The sequence below is a fragment of the Heloderma suspectum genome, chromosome Z (genome assembly GCF_057233095.1).
Source record: "Heloderma suspectum isolate Gila_16-S chromosome Z, 16-S_ref, whole genome shotgun sequence".
Classification (NCBI taxonomy): Eukaryota; Metazoa; Chordata; class Lepidosauria; order Squamata; family Helodermatidae; genus Heloderma; species Heloderma suspectum.
The window spans coordinates 9,302,338-9,323,966 of record NC_139476.1 but is presented as its reverse complement, the minus strand read 5'-3'; the positions used below and the strand labels follow the sequence as shown (position 1 = coordinate 9,323,966).

The following is a 21,629-nucleotide window of genomic DNA, read 5'->3' as shown; positions in this document are numbered from 1 at the left end:
CAGATGGGGACCCCAGGAGCTCCCCAAAATTTGCTTCCAGGGTAGGAGGTTCTGCGCTCCTGGCCTATGACTAATCAGTAGAGATGCGAGATGGAGAGGAGAGGAGAGTGTGAATCGGAAGAGGAATCTCTCTCCCCTACTCCACCTTCCAGCTCTCCTGCATCCACCACCCTCACATAAGAACCTAAGAAGCGCCCTGCTGGGTCAGAACGAGGGTCCATCTAATGCAGGATCCCATTTCCAGCAGTGGCCAACCAAATGGTTCTGGCAAACCCACAAGCAGGACATGCAGGCAATAGTAGCTCTTGTATGCTGTTGCCCCTCAGAAACTGGTAATGAAGGGAAAAGAGAGAAGGGCTACCTTTACATCAAAGAAAAAACCTGCAGTCCTCCACAACGGGAGCCCTTCCGCGTTTACAGTGGGATCCCGGATGGAGACCACGTGATGGCTGAGAGGAGAAGATTTTAATTTTCAAGGTAGACATCGATGAAACAGCGCCATCTAATGGCTGTTTTAATTGCATAACATTCCGACTTAAATAGTTCATTATTTCCATATCTTTTTGAGATGGAATAACCAGGAAATACCTCTGGATGTGCCCCGGAGGTTGACAATATCATCAAAAGGACCTGCAAACTTCCTTGAGTGAGCCATCTCAATAGCAGAATAAAAGCTCTGTGTGGAGGAGCCCAGAGAGGGTGAGAGAGGCTGCCTCTGAACCTGGAAGTTCTGTTGAGCTCAGCAGTTCCCAAACTTTTTCTCTCTCCCACAGACCTCTTGAAAATTGTTAGAGGTCTTAGCGGAATACTTAATACATCCTTTTTTCCCCCTCTTCAGGACCGGCAACAGCATCTAAACCAGAGCCGTATTATGAAAATCACAGCTTCTCGGCCAGGCTGTTGAAGGGAAAAACCCAGTGGGGTCATCTCATGAAGCCGATTGGTGGGAGATTCAGGACAGATAAAAGGGAGGACTTCTTCATACAGCGCAGATTTAAACTATGCAATTCACTACCACAGGATGTAATGATGGCCACCAGTTTGGATGGCTTTAAAAGTGGGTTAGACAAATTCCTGGAGGAAAAAGCTATCAATGGCTACTAGTCCTGATGGCTCTGTGCCACCTCCAGTACCAGAGGCAGTGAGCCTATGTACACCAGTTGCTGGGGAACATGGGTGGGAGGGTGCTGTTGTGCTCGTGTCCTGCCTGTGGGTTTCCCATGGGCAGCTGGTTGGCCACTGTGTGAACAGAATGCTGGGCTAGATGGACCCTGGGTCGGATCTAGCACAGCTCTTCTGGTGGTCTTGTGCTCTTCAAGAAAAGTTACCCAGCTGTCAGAGTTGGACACATTGTGCTTGCCCCACCTGCGTGAAGCCCCCCCTGCTGGCACCCCCAGGCATGGCCCCTGCTATGGTGCACCCCTTTAGCCCCATAGGGTAGGTAGTGTCAGGGTTGGATCTGAGCCCATAGAGTCCCAAAGCAGCTCTGATTCTGAGGAGGAGATACAATCCATGGGAGAGGAACCCTCTCAGGTTTCAGAGGCACAGCTGGAGGGGGAGCCCCCCCTGCTCAGAATCCTGGGAGCGACAGTGACCCTGGCATGGAAAGGGAGGGACAACTTGAGCTTTTAGACGCCAGGCACAGGTGCAGGCACAAGCAAGAGGTTGCGGGAGCCGAGCTCAGGTGCTCAGCCTGATTGGCTTGACGTCAACAGCTGCACCCCGAGGCCGCACCAGAGAGGGGGAGCCCTTCCCCTCCTACTCCTTAAGTTCAGAGAGTTGCCACACTTTCCCCCAAATGGAGACCAACTGACGTCCTAACTCTTAGAAACCCCTGGTAGGCTGTTGCTTTGTATTTCCTCTGAGTCTTGGGCAATTAGCATCTGTAAGCTTCATTAGGTTGAATGGAATTAAAGCCTTGGAAAGCGGCCCTTTTTGTCTGAGTGTTGATTCTTGCTATTGGAGGATTCAGGCAACAGGGGTAATCCTGACAGGTAGGGATCTGTCCATTCCATTCCTCTGAGCGGAGGGGCTACCCACAATAGTGGGGAAGGAGAAGCAATACAACTGTCCCGCAGCCTGTTAATTTCCTCTGGCTTCAAACTCGCTGGCTGGGACATGCTAGGAGTTGTAGGATTTTTTTTCTGTCTAAACATGCATAGGATCGTGCCTGAAATGTAGCTCAGGGGAAGGGGCCGCAGCTCAGTGGTAGAGCCCCTGCTTTGCGTGCAGAAGGTCCCTGATTCGATTCCCGGCATCTCCAGGTAGGGCTGGAAAAACTCCTGCCTGAAACCCTGGAGAGCCGCTGCTGCCAGTCAGTGTCAACAGTACTGGGCTAGATGGACCAATGGTCTGACTCTGTACAAGGCAGCCGCCTATGTAAAATTAATTAATAAGTTTTAAAAACAAAATAACGTCAAGGGGCACATCCCTGGAGTCCCCTTAGTAGACATGCCAGGTTTCAGGTGTCTAAGTTCCATAGTCTTGATGCTGTGGTGCTGACAGACAGACAGACGTCCTCTTTTATTATCTTCTCCTTTTCTACGTATATCTATAAAAGGAAATGTTTGTATGCCCTCAATGGATTCGGAAACCGTACATCGATTGTTATGAAACTTTCAGGAGATGTTCTTTCTCTACCTGGGATGGCTATAGGCATAGTGAAATTTTTTAAGAAAGGGGGGTAATGTAGAAGGAGCTGAAATTAGATACAGATACATATAGCAGGGGGGCAAGGAAAGGAAGCAGGTTGCCCAGGTAATGGAAGAAGAATGTTGGCAGTTGGTGTGATGGGAGAGAAGGAAGAGGCAGTCTCCCATCCAAGCACTAACCAGGGCTGACCCTGCTTAGCTTACAAGATCAGGCACATCCAGCCCTTTGCATGACGTCATAGAATTGTAGGGTTGGAAGGGGCCTCCAAGACCATCGAGTCCAACCCTTGCTCAATGCAGGAAGCCTGATTCCCAGGTGGTCTCCATCCAGGCATTAACCAGGTACTAACCTTTGCGTCCGAGATCAGACGAGATCAGGCACATCCAGCCCTCTCTTGTTGTGTTGTGTAAGACTTTCTCGTCTCAAACTACGGGCTCTTCCCAACGCATGCGAAGCTGGGTCCTTCTGCTAATTATACATAATATGCTTGATATTAATGTTATTAGATCATATTTGGCCAAGCGTCCAGCATTATCATAGCAGGGATGTATGTGGAGAGAGAGGGCTTGTGGCATATGCCAAAGATCCCCCACGTCTCCCATGTTTTTGTGCATGCGCACCTCCCCCCATGGGACAAGGAGGCTAGGGAAAATGTTAATATTTCTTTTTGATACAAATCTTTACTAAAAAAAATAGGCACCCTCTTAGAAGAGGCCTTCCCCCTCCCCTTCATTCTCGCACAGGTGGGAATGCCCCTTCTAAGGGTGCCCACTGCAATATAAAGGTAAAGGTAAAGGTGTCCCCAACCAGTCGTGTCCGACTCTAGGGTGCGGTGCTCATCCCCATTTCTAAGCCGAAGAGCCAGCGCTGTCCGAAGACGCTTCCGTGGTCATGTGGCCGGCATGACTGAACACCGAGGTGCACGGAACGCTGTTACCTTTCCCGCCGAGGTGGTGCCTATTTATCTACTTGCAATTTCTTGCTTTCGAACTGCTAGGTTGGCATAAACTGGGACTGAAGACGGGAGCTCACTCCGTCACGCGGCACTCGGGTCTCGAACTGCTGACCTGCCGACCTTCCAGTCTGCAGTTCAGCATCTTAACCACTAAGCCACCGCGGCCCTTCCACTGCAACATACACACCATCTAAAAACAAAATATGTTCTTTCCCTCCACCGACCCCCTCTCATGTTTTAAGTCATATGCAAATGGATATTTTGTTGTTGTTGTTGTTGTTGTTCAGTCGTTCAGTCGTGTCCGACTCTTCGTGACCCCATGGACCATAGCACGCCAGGCCTTCCTGTCCTGCGCTCTCTCCCGGAGCAATTAACTGGCCAATTTAAAAGTCAATTGAGTAACTAATATTTCTTTAATCGAGGGAAGGACCTTGTTGTTCTTTGTTCTTGCACGAGATTGTTCAATCCTTCCCTGCTTCTCTCTTCAGCTACAGCTCATCATCGAAGTCCTCTGGCCCCTCTTCTTGTTTTTCATCCTCATTTCGGTGCGTCGGTCTCATCCGCCGATTGAGCAGCACGAATGTAAGTAGAAAGAAGGGTCCCCTTGGGATGAGATGGCTCCTCTTTACGTTTGGAGGTCTTTCAAGGGGAAATGGTAGTGGGCTCTCCCACACTGGAGGCCTTCAAGACGAGGCTGGACAGCCACCTGCCAGGGATGCTCTGACTTGGATTCCTGCATTGGGCAGGGGGTTGGACTCGATGGCCTTGTAGGCCCCTTCCAACCCTGTGATTCTGTGATTCCAAATAGATGCAGTAAGACAAGCAAGAGGTGTGTGCTTTCAGCACCAGCCAGTGGTATAGAGGAGACAGGACTTGGAAGGTCAAAGCATCGGGACTTTCAATTAGCAGGTCTGGTGACATCATCTGCCACCCTGCTCAGGCTCCCTTATTCCCCCTGAGCTTAGCTGCGATCTTCACAGTAGCTGCAGGGGAAATTATTGTCCCAGCAATAATATATTGTTGTGAGCTATCCTGGTTGTGATGCAAGGTTTTTTGGGTCACGTGTTTTTGAATGCGCATTGAAGTCCCATTAGCTTTAGCTCATATTACACCAGTACTTTTCCAGCTGCACTGGCTGCCGGTCCATTTCCGGGCCCGATTCAAAGTGCTGGTGTTAACATTCAAAGCCCTTAACGGCTTGGGGCCAGGTTACCTGAAGGATCGCCTCCTCCCATATGTGCCTGCTGCTAGGTTTTACTGTGGATGTATTGTTATATTGTGGTTTTAATGTTCTATATATTTTAAATTGTTTTATTGTGTGCCGTTTGGTTTTACTTTTTGTAAACCGCCCAGAGAGCTTCGGCTATTGGGCAGTATAGAAATGAAATAAACAAACAAACAAATAAAATTTAGAAAAGACCTTCTCCCGGTGGAATTGAGAACTGCTAGAATTAGTTTGTTGATACGGATCAACACCATTGCCTGCATTTTTGGCCTCTTGCTTGGGGACGTGGATGTGGGGACTGCCACGATGACCGCTTGCACTTGCAAATTTGCCACCGCACTGATGCCAGCTTGCGGTCACACTGGGTGGACCAATCACATTTTCAAGCAATCTTGGTGTTCCGAAGCAACCCCATTTCACTACAACTGGGCAATATGAGACTTCCAAGAACTACATTCCCCTCCGCCATCAAAAGCAGACCTGTGCGCAAATGGCCTCTTGGAATACTCAACTGCATTTGTGGGCAGAGAAATTGGGGTGAGGACCATTTCGCTTGAATTTCTCTAGCAGAAGGAGAAATTTCACAGTTAATTTGGCATTTGTTTTGTCTGCAAAACGCTGACCCAGGGAACATAGGTTTGCAGCCTAAGGAGAGCATGTAGTCATTTCAGTTTCTTCCTTATCTTTTTGCACTTTGGTATTAATGGCAGCTGTTTTAGATCCAATATGGTGGCTATATTTATTTATTTCATTTCTATACCACCCAATAGCTGAAGCTCTCTGGGCGGTTCACAGAAATTAAAACCACATGGTGCAGCAGAAAACGATATAAAATATGAAAGCTTAAAAGCAGTTATAAAAATATTATAAAATATAACAGTACAACCAGAATAAAACCTAGCAGCAATGAAGAGACTTTAAATACAGATTTAAAACAACAGAGCTAAATGACTAGGAAGTTAAAATGCTAAAATACTGGGAGAATAAAAAGGTCTTCACCTAGTGCTGGAAGGAGTACGACGTAGGTGCCAGGCGAACAGCCGGGGTGCCACAGCAGGAAAGGCCCTCTTCCTGGTAACCATCCACCTCACTTCCTTTGTGAGGGGCACACAGGGGAGGACTCCTGAAGATGATCTTAAGGTCTGGGCAGGTACATACTGGAGGAGGCGATCCTTCAGATAACCTGGGCTGGCCTCAAGCAGCTTAGGGCTTTGAATGTTAGTACCAGCACTTTGAATTGGGCCCGGAAAGGGACCGGCAGCCGGTGCCACTGGGAAAATACTGGCATAATACTGTCATTGGCCAGTCCCCATTAACTATCTTGCTGCCCTATTTTGGACCAGCTGAAGTTGCCTCTCTGGGAAGCTTATTCCACAACCGGGGTGCCACAGCAGAAAAGGCCCTCTTCCTGGTAGCCACCCGCCTTGCTTCCTTTGGCAGGGGCTCATGGAGAAGGACCCCCGAAGATGATCTTAGGGTCCAGGCAGGCACATATAGAAGGAGGCCATCCTTCAGATAACCTGGCCCCAAGCCATTCAGATAACCCGGCCCCAAGCTGTATGTATCATTGTGGTATTCCTAGATGTGAAGTGTATTATACCGGGTGATTTGTTTCCGATTCATGTGGTTTTGAAATTAATTCCCAGCACTGTATTCCTTGAGGTCTGCTTTGATCTTTCATTATCAGTAAAAACAGGGTGCCATTTTGTTTTGGTTTGAGTTTTCAGGGTCAAAACTGTATCCAGCATACATTTGGACTCCGCACAGCCAAATCATATATATGCTACACATATACATGTCTGCCTAATTTTGTTCAGAAATGCCCCTTGAAGCTTATTTAAGCAGAAGCCTCAAATCTCTGAGCAACCTACTGGATGGCTTGTCCTTAGTGGGCTTTTGGGCTTGGGAGGGTGGCAAATGGGGTGGTATGGATTCAAGGGGTGGGCAGGGTGGATCTTGGAGCTGCTGATAAATTGCGTTTGAATGACTACTTGTAAATTAACAGTACAGCTACAAAGTGTGGGACAGAGGATGCTGTGCACTTAAATGAGTCTTAAGAATATAAGAATATCCCTCTGGGTGCAGATGGAGGGAACATGTACCTAGTATCCTGTTACTAGCAGTGATTGCCCTGGTGCTTCTGGGAATACACAAGCTTTTATCTGGTTTTATGCCCTCTTGGTCTGACAGTTGGTCTTGAGGATGACATTTCTGCAAAATGGCGCTGCCAAGATTGAGGGGGCCCTGGGCAAGTTGCCCTCTAGGGGGACCATCACACACACTTAGGCACTCCCCAGTTCTGTTCTCTCCACCCACTCCGCCATCCCATCCAGGTACTATTTTTCTCTTTCCTTCTGCTCTTTCTTTCCCCCTCCCCAGGCACCTGCACATTTTTCTTTCTTGCTCTCCTCCTGCCCCTAGGGAGCAACTTCCCCCCCTTTCTCTCCCCCCCCCCGCCACTCTTTTAAAAAACTTTTAGAACAGGTCAGGTGTGCTAAGGAGGAACCTGCAATTGCATCACCATCTTGATCTCTGCAGCGTGGCTCTGGTACGACATAGTGCCATCCAGAGGCCATCTAGAGAAATGAAGATGCTGAGCACGACTGCTGTGAAGCCGCAGTCCTCCACTCTGTGGTCTGGCCATAAGAGCACCTCTATTTCTGCAGCCCAAAAAGTTTTCTCCCATGCACACTGTGAAGGTGATGAGCTTGCACAGCATTTGATATTCAGGGGTAGGCTGCCTCTGAAACAGGAGATTCCATTTTAAGCTCTTATGATCCATAACTGCTGATAGAGCTGTCCACTGTGCATTATTGCTATAGGAGCAAGGCTTCTTTTAAACATATGTTTGGAAATGTTCAGTAGCTGCTTCTTCTGGGGAGGAGGTTATTGGATGAATACATTGTTTACTGGAACAGTTTAACAGCATTCGCTGATGTGCATGCTATTTTAAATTATCTACCTGCTTCTTGGAAACTAACGAATGGCCAGCGTAATGGTTGCACAGCAAATGAACTATGGAACTCATTTCCACAAGATGTCATGATGGCCACCCATTTGGATGGATTTAAAAGGGGGTTAGACAAATTCCTGGAGAAGAAGGGTATCAGTGGCTACTCGTCCTGATGGCTATGTGTTACCTCCAGTACCAGAGGCAGTGAGCCTGTGCATACCAGTTACTGGGGAACATGGATGGGAGGGTGCTGTTGCGCTTATGCCCTGCTTGTGGGTTCCTGGTTGACAGCTGGTTGGCCACTGTGTGAACAGAATCCCGGACTAGATGGACCCTGGGTCTGATCCAGCAGGGCTCTTCTTAAGTTCTTAGGGAAATGGATTATCTTTTGACAGCTAAAGGACTGATATTTAATGCAAAGGACTGAGGACCTAGCAACACTTCCAACATTTGAACGAGTGGTGTATAGATGCCACCTTTGAATGGATACTTATGTGCATATCTGGTCCTCTTTTGTTGCAGCTTATGTATAATTGCTAGAAAGTTGTATTTTCAAATATATGCATTTCATATGTATTCACTGATATGGATATATACGCAACCCCTTACCAACCTGCCCGGTCACTGAGGTCATCAGAGGGCTTGCTCCTGGTGGTTCCACATGGACCTGTGGCCCGATTGGAGTCCACCAGGAGAAGAGCCTTCAGCATGGTGGCCCCCTTTGTTCAGAACTCCCTGCCCCTGGAGGTCAGGCAGGCACCACCGCTGTGTTATTTCCAGCACCTCCTGAAAACATCACTGTTCCAGGTGGTGTTCCTTCATTGACCAGTCATGGTTTCTACTGGCGTTGTGTGTTTTTTAAAAGCATTTTTTTAATGTGGTGTTTAATCCTTTAATTCTTTAACTGTTTTATCTTTTGCCTTCACCACTCCAAAATATGTTTTTGATATGGAGCAGTATATACATATTGTTAATACACACACACACACACACACACACGTATGTCTGTGCTTATCCAGGTTTTTTCTGTTCTTTTCTTCCTTTTTGCAAACGTTGTGTTTTTTGTTGTCGTTGAAATTTCACAATATAAAAATGAATCTTAAACAAATGTTGAAGGAGCATAAAAACCGTCTGGCTCAATCTAGCCTGTTTCTGTCTGCAGCCAGGCAAGTGCCTGTGGAACCTTGCATGCAGAGCTGTGGGAGGAGGCTCTGGTATTCCGGGGTAGACAGCCTCTGAAGATGGAGGTTCTGTTTTTAGTTATCAGTAGGTTCTGTCTTCCATGGACATGTCTTTTAAATATATAAGCAGCCCAGTGCACATCTCTTCTCTCTCCTTTCTTTGGTATGAGGCTCTTGGCTTTGCTCCAAAGAGCAGCCCTCCAGGTCTCCAGTTTTGTTTCTCATCCCATGCAGGTCACTTCCCCAACAAGGCTCTTCCATCTGCAGGGACGTTGTCATGGATTCAGGGGATGATCTGCAGTGTGAATAACCCCTGTTTCCGGTACCCAACTGCTGGAGAGACTCCAGGCTTCGTGGAGAATTTCAACCATTCCATGTGAGTGGGAGGGCTTGTGCTGTTCCTTGTGTCCCCCTCCTCCCGTCCCCCATCCCCCCACAATCCCCAGCATGTTTCCTGTACAACTGAGGTGCGAGACCTCTTTCAGCCCGAGAGCTGAATTCAATTTCGGAGAAGCTTTGCGGGGGGGGGGGGGGGGGGCTGTATTCCAATGGTGGGCAGGAACAAAGGCAAAATGGGGCAGGGCAAAAATACCAAAAATGCCGAGATATTTTAGTTAGTTAGTTAGTTAGTTTGTTTATTTATAACATTTGTATCCCGCCCTTTATCATTAAGATCTCAGAGCTGCGTACAGATAAAATCAATTTAAATGGTATGAAACAATGAATAATTTAAACGGCTCAAGCACATTAAACCATTAAACAAGCTAATATCAATTAGAAACTGTTTCTAAAACAATAGAACAGTTAAAACAGTGTGCAACTTTAGGGAAGTCATTTAGCCCTCAAAGGCTTTGGTGAAAAGCCACGTTTTAACTTGGTGTTGAAACAAAACCACCATCTGCACCAGTCGGGCCTCCAAGGGGAGGGCATTCCACAGCTGGGGGGCCATAGCAGAGAAGGCCGTCTCCTACGCCCCACCATAATATATGTCTCATACTGGTGGGATGCGGAGGAGGGCCCCTCCAACACATCTTAGTCCTTGGGCAGACGTATATAGGGAGAGGCACTCCCTCAAATATCAAAGTCCCAAGCCGCTTAGGGCTTTAAATGTCATCACCATTTAAAGTTCTTACAGCCAGTAACTAAACCTTAGGAGAGGCATTTCTTCATTTTACAATGGGGGAAGTCCCTGCAAAAGCCAGGAAGACCCCAAAGATCAGCAGTAGGTAAGGGAGTAGGGTTCCTGACAGGAAATGGCCATCTAGGGAACCCTGGAGGGCCAGATGTGGACCCCAGGGGGCTGGATTTGGCCTGGGGTTGTGCATCCGTGCTACAAACAAAAAATAGGGTGTGTGTATTTTCTGAGGGGTGTGTGCGTGCGCAAAGGCATGACCACTTTTGCAACCCAAATAAATCAAACCATTTTACTGAGGCTGCAGCATTTAGTCAATCAGTAAAACCCATTTAGCTTTTCCCACCCTTGGATCCACAGATGATGTTGGACTACAACTCCCACTGTCCCTCACATTCTGTTTGGGGATGATAGGCATGATAATCCAACACCGTCTGGGGACCCAAGGCTGCATTAGATAGTTAAATTAAATGTGTTAATGTAATGGGTGACATTAGTTTGATGAATCGAAGAAAAAGCTTTGGCTAATAGCGTCTCCCAATTAACTACGCGAAACCGTTTTTTAAAAATATGAATGATTTTCATACAAATTCATTTATACTCAAATTAATTGATTAAACTAGGTCTTCAGTCTTTGATCTATTAATCAAATTAATTGATTAAATTAGGTCTAAAGTCATTGATCTGTTAATCAAATTAATCAAATTAATTAATTAATTAAACTAGGTCTTCAGTCTTTGATCTATTAAATCCAATTAATTGATTAAACTCGATCTTCAGTCTTTCATCTATTAATCCAATTAATTGATTAAACTTGATCTTCAGTCTTTCATCTACTATTCAAATTAATTGATTAAACTCAATTTTCAGTCTTTCATCTATTAATCAAATTAATTGATTAAACTAGGTCTTCAGTCTTTCATCTATTAATCAGTTAGATTAATAATTTTAAAATTTGTTTAGGTTTGTTAAAATGGCATCCCTGATTCAATGTGATGTAGTGGTTAAGAGTGTTGGACTACAAGTGGGGAGACCTGGGTTCAAGTCCCCACTCAGCCATGATGCTCAGTGGGTGACCTTGGGCCAGTTACAATCTCGCTCAGCCTAAGCTACTTCACAGGGTTGTTGTGAGGATAAAATAGGAGGGCGAGGAGAACCATATGTTCCACCTTGAGCTCCTTGGATGTAAGATATATTGGATGTAAGATTTACTATAAATGTAATAATACATTTTTTTGTTGTTTCAATATAAGCACTTATCAGAACTGCAGACAGCAGGCACATGCAGAAGGGGATGCCTCTTCTAAGCTGCCACTTGCTGTGACAGATATACACACACCATCTAGAAACAAAGAAAATAATGTGCTTTCCTTCAAAACGCTTGTTTTAACCACATGCACGTTTATGCAGATTTAATTGCTCATTTGATTAATCGAAACGCCTGTCCTGCCCTTAAACTTGAGAGGGGAGAGTTGGTCCCTGCTGAGAATGAACCTCCTCATGAAGGCTGGCTCATGTGCTTCTACGTGCAATGGATACAGAGACGCACCATGCCTCTCCAAGGATTCTTGTGCGATACAAGCCCACCCTCCATAAATCCTTTGCTGGTAGTGGCAAGGGGTATTTTGCCAATAAGAACATGTGTTCTTTTTTTCCTTTTTTTTAAAGAGGAGCACTTTCCCCAGTGGTCTGCCGTCAGGCTTTGCTCTGTTCCTGCATGAAGTGGCTTGCGGGTTAGCACATGGGTTGGAAGACATCTGATCAAACTTGCCCCTGTCTTCCTCTGTCAGCCTCTCCCGCCTCTTTGCGGATGCCCAGAAGGTGTTCCACCGTTTGAACCAGCGGCCAATGCAGAGCAGTTTCTCCCATCTCCTGTCCTCCTGGCCCCAGCTTGGCCACAACAAAAATTCACAGCGGGGTAAGCGTTATGCTCAGCTCCTATACTGTGCCCAGAAGGGGGTTAGAACCTTGGTCCTCACTTGAGTCCACAGTAGCAACCTGGCTTTCCGCTAGGGCTGTTCAAGCACCGTTTCTGCTGGATCTGATCTGGGAAGTTCAGCCTGAACTGGGGCAACAGTATAGCCTAACAGTGTAGATTGGGATCTACTGCTAGATGAATTCACTGTGTGAACAGAATGCCGGACTAGATGGACCCTTGGTCTGATCCAGCAGGGCTCTTCTTATCTACTCTGGGGTTTGCAGTTGACCACAGTCCCAGTAGTTTAACAGTAGCAGCAACAGAAAGACTCCTCTCGTCAACCTAAATTAATATCTTTAAATCAAGATGGGCAGCTTCTGGAAATCTGGGGTGCTGATTCTCCCCACCACTGCCCCCCTGCAGCCAAAATTTGCCTGCGCAGTGGGAGCAAAACTGGGCATATTTAGCTTTGTTTTAAAGCAAAGTAAACCCTTTTTGTTATCGTTGCTCATTGCATCGAATCTTGGCAGCAAACTGCCAATTTTTGTTTAATTTATTTTGCCGTGGTGTCAAATGCAACAGCCGTGGGGAGGCAGTGGGGGCCACACAAAAGTGAGTTGCCCACCCCTTATTTAAATGAAGAAAGCTTGTGGTTACCCGGAATAGATTTCTGTGTGGAAGGTCTATGAACTCTCTTCAGTTCCGATACCCAAGGGAGTTCCTGGACTCGGAATTCTTCCATTTGAAGTGTTTGGGTTGGATCCAGACATAGTCCTACTTAGAGCAGATGCATTGAAATCCATTGGGACTGAACGTAGTAATGACTCACTTAAGCCCCATTGATTCCAGTGCATCTACACTAAGCATAAGTAATTCTGAATACAACTCTAGGTCATTTGCACTTGGGTTCGGTTGGTGGGTTTGGGGCTTCTAGCGAAACACACAGTAAATCCCTGAAGCCTGAGTTCTCCCCACCCCTGGCCTGGTGGTCTTTATTATTATAACGCCGTGTACAAACTGTAGAAAGAATGGGAGGGTAGGTTGCTGCCCTGAAGGGTTTCAAACCTCGGAAATGCCACAAAGGGGGACAGCAGTGGAAGGGGGCAGAGACAGCCATGAGAAGAATATACCATTATTGCAGTTACTTGTACTTGGGCTTAGTTACAGCAAGGTGCTAGGAAATCAAAACCATAGGAAAGGTGTCTGTCCATCTGTATGTCCGCAACAGAGTGCCAAGGCTATGGAATGTAGACACCTGAAACTTGGCATGCATACTAAGGGGAAATACTTCAATTCATTTTAATGAAATAGTTTTTATTTGTTTTTGAAATACTTTAATTCATTTTAATGTGGCCATGTTGGTACTTGCAGTAACATCTTCAGCTACGAGGGGAAGATTTCCCTAACCAGCACATGGCTTTGCGGTGCATACAGTTTAAAGCCAAGCAGGATTAGTAGGCCCAATGAGAGAGTTATAGGCCTGCCTCCTCTCTCCAGCTGTGGGGCAGCCTTAGGGGAATGGAGTGGCCAGACCTCTCCCTCAGGGGCTACAGGGGTGCATTATGACAATTCCCGTGCCTGTGGGTACTCATTTATATCTATATATGCACATTTAGAAATAGTTATTAGGATTTAATTAAATTTCACAGGAGGCAAAGCCAGCCAATTAATTTCTCACCCCAATCGTCTCAAATAAAATACATATCCAATTAATTTGCATTCTGACACAGATCATCCCAAACCAATGGAAACAGGGTTTTTTATAGCTAAATTGCCATGCAGGGGAAGGTTTTGGGGGGCTTGTTGCAGCATGCGGGAAGGGGAGAGTTCACCCTTCCTTCCCAGCTGCAATCCTCCTTGGAAATCTCCCTCTGTGTGGCAATTAAGAAAGAAAACCCTTCCATTGGTACCAACGGATGCTCAGGGCTCGGTGGAACAGACCGGGGCCCCGGGAAATAGGTTCAGGGCCAGGCCTCTGTGGGCCTAGGCCTAGCGACGCCCCTGCTTGGGGGAATCTTGCTCAGTGGAGGGGGTGGGGTGCCTCTGGGGGTCCTTTGGGGGCTCCTGGCTGGCAGGCTGTGATGTGGTGGTGTCTGGGCCCAGTCCTTCGTTCAGCACCTCCACAGCTTACACTAGGTGATCCTGCTGCTGCTCTGCTTCTGTGTCTGAGTTCTGGCCACTGCTCGGAGACGGGATCAGGACTCCCTGGGAATCTTCGGGCCTTTGTCTTCCTCCCCCACTTGCCAGCCATGCAGGTCAAGACCTACCTGAAAGAAAATGAGACCTTCTCCCAGTTTCTCCAGACAAACGCCTCCCTTGCGCCTGCCTTGGTGGATGAACTGCTTGAATCGGAGCTCAGCCTGCGTGTGGTGAGTAAAAGCATAGGTTCTTCTGGAGGACTAGAACCTTAAGACCTAGAAATAGAAAGAGGGGGTGAGTTGAAGAGGATGGCAAGAACCCTGTTTGCTATTCCCAGGTTGAGGGAGGTAAGAGGGAGAGCAGAGCCATTCCACCAGCCCTGCTGAAAGATGTATTTTTTCCCTCTTTCCTCCCCATTCCTTTTTCCTTGTGTGTCATGTCTCTTTACACTAAGTCTTCAGGCAGGGGACTATATTGATTTACTGATTATATTCAATCGTTTATTGTACTAGCCAAGGGCTATGACAAAGTGAGAGAGATACAAATACAAAAGTACAAAATTTCAGTGTTACAAATACAGATAAATTATACATTTCCATAGGCAAATTCACTTCAGCTTAGTACTCTGAATCTCCAAGGCAGTTTATGGCAATTTTGTCTAATTCCCTCTTCCTTTTTTTTTTTTTTTTGCAGCCAAGGCAAAGAGAGCCACTTTATCTGTCACATAGGAATTGGTGTCACTCAGAAGAAAATAACTGTTTTGTGCAAAGACATTTGTACATCCAAATATTAACATGGGTTTCAAGAATCTCTCTCTTGGGTCCCTGTAGAGAGGGCAGATTAGCTTGTAATGAACAATGTCTTCCACTTGATTTTGGCTGCGGATACATAATCTGCATATTGATTATGTGTAAGCTACTTTAGGAGCTGTTTTGGCTGAGGTGCGGGCTAAAAAGATTTTAAATAAATAAACAAATAAAAAGCAATAATTGCCTGGCCTGCTACAACGAGCATGTTGGAGGCATGGAGCCAGTCTCTTCCTCCACTCCATGTTATTTGTCATGAATATGAATCATGAAGCTGAAAAAACCAGCATTTGTGAGAAGTTGAAGCTCATTTACTGAACATCATTTAGAAAGTCCTAGACTCCATGCTCAACATATACATGTGTTCACCTGAGCATTCACCACCACACAGAAGGAATCTGGATGCAATCATATGATCACATTGAGATTACTTTTTTGCAGTGTTTTATTAATGCACATGTATAGGCAGAAGGAGGGGCAAAGACATGAAGGAACAGAAAGCTGCAATAAACTGTGCACAGTACTTGGTACCACATTTGGAACTAAGCCCCAAACAATAGAGTGTTCCTAATGCATCAGATCCACTTTGGAAAAAAAGGCCAGGTTATTTAGAACTCCCAAACCTAGGGAGGAAGTCAGCTGAGAATTTCGGAACCATCCCTGTGTTCTCTGTGAGGTTTCTCTCCTGGTGAATGTTACCTTTTACTTTCCTCTTGTATGTAACATTATTACAGAGGTATTCACACTAGAGCAGTTAGAATGTTGTTGAACATTCTATAGCATCGTAAGCCGCTCAGGCTCATCAAATGCTAGTTGGAAGCTGGTCAACAACTAATTGGGAGAACTGTTTAGCTTATGAGATATAACGCGAGGTTCATCTGCGAATTTGTACAGTGGCAAATTCAGAAGTGCAGGGTCCCTTCATGACAATCACAGCCACGCCCCCTCACAGCCATGCCCCCTTCTAAGACTGTACAACCTTGTAAGATATACAGCCTTCGACGGGGATCCCAAAGCGGTACAGCTGAAAGTAAGGCAGGGGTGTTTCAGTCGGACGTCTGAGAAAAATGCAGGGGTGTTAAAATCTTTTTCACCCCCTCCCTCCCTCCCTCCCTCCCTCCCTCCCTCCCTCCCTCAAACACAAACATTTTGGGTTTTCAAAATATACTCTATGGAAGCTTCACCCTCTCAACTCAGCCCTCATGGACAGATCCTTTCTCATTGAAACAGCTCCCTTGCACGCTCCCTTAGCGCCCCAACATTACCCATTAGCCTTCCCTAAGTGCCTTCATTATATCTCCCCCCTCCCCCTCCAACAGAAACGTCCACACACCCAGCTGGATTGAACTACACATACACACACACACACACAGAGTGATGCAAGGTAAATTTGGAAATTCAGGAGCTCATTGTGACGGTCTCCAAGGGCAATCCAAAAATTTCAGGCCGCTGTGTCGACCCATATCCACAATCCAGTTCTAGGAGTTTTCATCACCAGGAGCACGTCTTCGGTAACGTGAAGGGGTCTTCATTGCCCGTTCCAGACCAAGTCATCCCAAATACTTTGCATTCCAACAGGGAACAATATATTGTTGCTTGGAAAATTCATTTCCCCACAGCTACAGTGAGGATCGCAGCTAAGCTCAGAGGGAACAGGGAATTCTGAGGGGGGCGGCAGATGACATCAGAGTCCCTGCTGATGAAAAAGTGCCGGGGCTGCGTCCCTGTGAGCCCCACCTCCACTACACCACCGTTCATCCGATCTTCGTGTGTGTATGTGGCTTTAGAAAAGCAGGACTATACAGGCTGCAGAATTGTCTGTTTTAGGTTCTCTTCTTGCCTCTACATCTAAACAGCCTGACGTCTCTTCCAGTTTTCACTTGCCTCCGTGCCCTCGAAGCAAATTCTTTGCAGTGGTTCCCTTCTTTCTGAGTTGCTGGTGGTGAAAGATGCTAGAACTGCTGAGGGGCTGCAACAGGGGCTCTGCTCCTTGCCTGATGCAACCCTCCTGGCCGTTGAACGCAGCTTCTTCTCTCAAGTGGATTGGATCAAAATAGTTGCGGTAAGCGGAGCGGGTGCATGTGTCTTAATGGAGGTCGACTCACATCCTTTACACTGGTTAGGTGGCTGCTGTGCAGTTTCCCCCCTATCCTAAAAAGGTTGAGATGCCTCTACCGAGGACTCAGCTACTTGCATTAAGAGCTTTAAGCTGCAAAGTGCCGATATTTTGGCTGTTGGCCCTTTTGCCTTCAGCCTCGCCCACCGACTGGTACGCAGCCCCTTGGAGCTTCTCTGAAATGGAATTTGGCCCTCTAGCTCCAAGAGGTTCTGCACACAGCTTTACATCATCTTCTGCCTGTCTCTGCAATCTGTTGCTGTTTAGCATCCTGCTTCTGCCCAAAAGCTAAACTACATTTTTAAAGAGGCAATTAAAGCTGCACATCCTCTGTTTCTGGAATGGATTATGTAAGCCAAAGGTAAGCAATGTGGTGCCCGCTGGCAGCAATGTGCCTCCAGCCACCTTTCTTGGTGCCTGCAAAGGTGCCCTACTCTTCCCACTTCTTAATAGCAGCTGGGATTGCTATGAAATCCTGGGATTGCTATGGGATTGCTGGGATTGCTATGAAATCCTTCTGGTGCTGAAAATTCTGGCTTCAAAGGAGTTGTTTAGTGTGTTGGGGCCCAGACCTCACCACTGCTTTGTACTCAGTCTTTGAGGCAAATTATTTGTCCTTTGCCAGGCCTCCCATGGCAGCCATTTTGTGGTGGTGCCCGGGACAGTTTCTCAAATTGCCACATGTGCCCACAGCCCCATAGGGTGGCCTACTGCAATATAACCCCCCCCCCCAGTTTACCCCTGAGTGGAACTCAGAGCAGAGTGAAATGCCTAAATAAACAGCAGGACAGAACAGGGGAAACGATCTCATCCCTCTGCAGAATATTGGTGAACATTCCATAGCATGCTGCAGGGATTTTTCGATTTTGGAGCCCCTGATAAATTATGCCCGAGGGAATGCAGTCCTTGACCGAAAAAAGGTTCCCCACTCCTGGGTTAGATGGGCATTTGGTTTGATCCAGCCAGGCTCTTATATTCTAGCTCTGGTGCTAGGGATGTGCAAAACCCCCTTACATTGAGTCTGTGGGGGTTCCGCAGGGGGGGGGAGGCGATCTGTCCCTCCCCTCCAGAATCTGTGTGGACTGGCTCTGCTCCGTGGCAATCCTGCGGAGCCGGCTGCCGGCTGCGCTGCACTGGTGATATGGCCGGGCACCATTGCCGTGCCATATCGCTGGGGTGGGGTAAGTTAGTCTCCAAATGCAAATGGTGTCCACTATGCCATTTGCGTCCCTGTTTTTCCCCTCGATAGGCTACGCAAATATTTGCGAAGCCTATCGCATGAACAGGGACGCAAATGGCGTAGTGGGCACCATTTGCGGCCGTAAAGCTGGTAGATTAGTTTAAATGCAGCCGTAAATGGCTGCATTTAGGCTAATCTACCAGCTTTACGGCTGCAAATGGCGCCCACTATGCCATTTGCGTCCGGAGACTCACCCTACCCCAGCGATATGGCATAGCAATGGGGGCCGGCCGTATTGCCAGCGGAGCAGAGCTGGCAGCTGGCTCCGCAGGATCAACACACAGAGGGAACCGACCTGCACGGATTCCAGAGGGGCATGGAGGTGAATGTTCCATTCCGCCATGGGCCCCAATGGGGCCAGATTCTTGGAATCTGGCCTCATTGGGGTCTGTGGCGGAATTCTCCCCCATCCCTATCTGCTGCTCCGTTAAGATTTGAAGTGACCTGCAGCTGTTATAAAACAAATGGTTGGGTAACTCAGGCGATCCAATCTCGGATCTGCTGCATTATGTGGAGTTTGGCCCAGAGAGAAAAGTGGGATGAATATATGCATCTCGGGCCACAATGCTTCTCTGATGCCAACTTTCTGGGAAAACAACCACCACTGTCTTCTCTTCCCAACTCTTCTTCTGTTGCTCATTTCCTCCCAACAGGAGTACTTGAGCTCTGGATCAGGCAGCGTCCCAAACACTGTGGAATCTCTCCGTATTTTCCTTCAAGGGGCTGAATCATTAGCCAAGGAGGTAATGGCAGGGATGGGAGTTCTTGTCCCTTTAGCCAAGGAGGTAATGGCAGGGATGGGGGTTGTTGTCCCTTTAGCCAAGGAGGTAATGGCAGGGATGGGGGTTGTTGTCCCTTTAGCCAAGGAGGTAATGGCAGGGATGGGGGTTGTTGTCTCTTTAGCCAAGGAGGTAATGGCAGGGATGGAGGTTGTTGTCCCTTTAGCCAAGGAGGTAATGGCAGGGATGGGGGTTGTTGTCTCTTTAGCCAAGGAGGTAATGGCAGGGATGGAGGTTGTTGTCCCTTTAGCCAAGGAGGTAATGGCAGGGATGGGAGTTGTTGTCCCTTTAGCCAAGGAGGTAATGGCAGGGATGGTAGTTGTTGTCTCTTTAGCCAAGGAGGTAATGGCAGGGATGGGAGTTGTTGTCCCTTTAGCCAAGGAGGTAATGGCAGGGATGGTAGTTGTTGTCTCTTTAGCCAAGGAGGTAATGGCAGGGATGGAGGTTGTTGTCTCTTTAGCCAAGGAGGTAATGGCAGGGATGGGGGTTGTTGTCTCTTTAGCCAAGGAGGTAATGGCAGGGATGGAGGTTGTTGTCCCTTTAGCCAAGGAGGTAATGGCAGGGATGGGGGTTGTTGTCCCTTTAGCCAAGGAGTATGGCAGGGGTGGGGGTTGTTGTCCCTTTAGCCAAGGAGGTAATAGCAGGGATGGGGGTTGTTGTCTCTTTAGCCAAGGAGGTAATGGCAGGGATGGGGGTTGTTGTCTCTTTAGCCAAGGAGGTAATGGCAGGGATGGAGGTTGTTGTCCCTTTAGCCAAGGAGGTAATGGCAGGGATGGGAGTTGTTGTCCCTTTAGCCAAGGAGGTAATGGCAGGGATGGTAGTTGTTGTCTCTTTAGCCAAGGAGGTAATGGCAGGGATGGGAGTTGTTGTCCCTTTAGCCAAGGAGGTAATGGCAGGGATGGTAGTTGTTGTCTCTTTAGCCAAGGAGGTAATGGCAGGGATGGAGGTTGTTGTCTCTTTAGCCAAGGAGGTAATGGCAGGGATGGGAGTTGTTGTCCCTTTAGCCAAGGAGGTAATGGCAGGGATGGTAGTTGTTGTCTCTTTAGCCAAGGAGGTAATGGCAGGGATGGGAGTTGTTGTCCCTTTAGCCAAGGAGTATGGCAGGGGTGGGGGTTGTTGTCCCTTTAGCCAAGAAGGTAATGGCAGGGATGGGGGTTGTTGTCCCTTTAGCCAAGAAGGTAATGGCAGGGATGGGGGTTGTTGTCCCTTTAGCCAAGGAGGTAATGGCAGGGATGGGGGTTGTTGTCCCTTTAGCCAAGGAGGTAATGGCAGGGATGGGAGTTGTTGTCCCTTTAGCCAAGGAGGTAATGGCAGGGATGGGGGTTGTTGTCCCTTTAGCCAAGGAGGTAATGGCAGGGATGGGAGTTGTTGTCCCTTTAGCCAAGGCGTATGGCAGGGATGGGGGTTGTTGTCCCTTTAGCCAAGGAGGTAATGGCAGGGATGGAGGTTGTTGTCCCTTTAGCCAAGGAGGTAATGGCAGGGATGGGGGTTGTTGCCCCTTTATCCAAGGAGGTAATGGCAGGGATGGGGGTTGTTGTCCCTTTAGCCAAGGAGGTAATGGCAGGGATGGGGGTTGTTGTCTCTTTAGCCAAGGAGGTAATGGCAGGGATGGAGGTTGTTGTCCCTTTAGCCAAGGAGGTAATGGCAGGGATGGGGGTTGTTGCCCCTTTATCCAAGGAGGTAATGGCAGGGATGGGGGTTGTTGTCCCTTTAGCCAAGGAGGTAATGGCAGGGATGGGGGTTGTTGTCTCTTTAGCCAAGGAGGTAATGGCAGGGATGGGGGTTGTTGTCTCTTTAGCCAAGGAGGTAATGGCAGGGATGGGGGTTGTTGTCTCTTTAGCCAAGGAGGTAATGGCAGGGATGGGGGTTGTTGTCTCTTTAGCCAAGGAGGTAATGGCAGGGATGGGAGTTGTTGTCTCTTTAGCCAAGGAGATAATGGCAGGGATGGGAGTTGTTGTCTCTTTAGCCAAGGAGGTAATGGCAGGGATGGGAGTTGTTTTCTCTTTAGCCAAGGAGGTAATGGCAGGGATGGGGGTTGTTTTCTCTTTAGCCAAGGAGGTAATGGCAGGGATGGGGGTTGTTGTCCCTTTAGCCAAGGAGGTAATGGCAGGGATGGGGGTTGTTGTTCCTTTAGCCAAGGAGGTAATGGCAGGGATGGGGGTTGTTGTCCCTTTAGCCAAGGAGGTAATGGCAGGGATGGGAGTTGTTGTCCCTTTAGCCAAGGAGGTAATGGCAGGGATGGAGGTTGTTGTCCCTTTAGCCAAGGAGGTAATGGCAGGGATGGGAGTTGTTGTCCCTTTAGCCAAGGAGGTAATGGCAGGGATGGGGGTTGTTGTCCCTTTAGCCAAGGAGGTAATGGCAGGGATGGGAGTTGTTGTCTCTTTAGCCAAGGAGGTAATGGCGGGGATGGGAGTTGTTGTCCCTTTAGCCAAGGAGTATGGTAGGGATGGGGGTTGTTGTCCCTTTAGCCAAGGAGGTAATGGCAGGGATGGGGGTTGTTGTCCCTTTAGCCAAGGAGGTAATGGCAGGGATG

The 21,629-nt window shown here is 47.7% G+C and overlaps 1 protein-coding gene across 1 annotated transcript in view; it reads left to right on the top strand.

The window, feature by feature from the left end:
- ABCA7 (ATP binding cassette subfamily A member 7) overlaps positions 1–21,629 on the top strand; it is a 121,303-nt gene that overhangs the window by 14,183 nt on the left and 85,491 nt on the right. The window contains exons 3-8 of the mRNA XM_084825891.1: positions 4,096–4,189; positions 9,201–9,342; positions 11,889–12,016; positions 14,264–14,385; positions 16,835–17,023; positions 18,971–19,060. Coding sequence (XP_084682017.1) covers positions 4,096–4,189; positions 9,201–9,342; positions 11,889–12,016; positions 14,264–14,385; positions 16,835–17,023; positions 18,971–19,060 — 765 coding nt within the window. The remainder of the gene's footprint in view (positions 1–4,095; positions 4,190–9,200; positions 9,343–11,888; positions 12,017–14,263; positions 14,386–16,834; positions 17,024–18,970; positions 19,061–21,629) is intronic.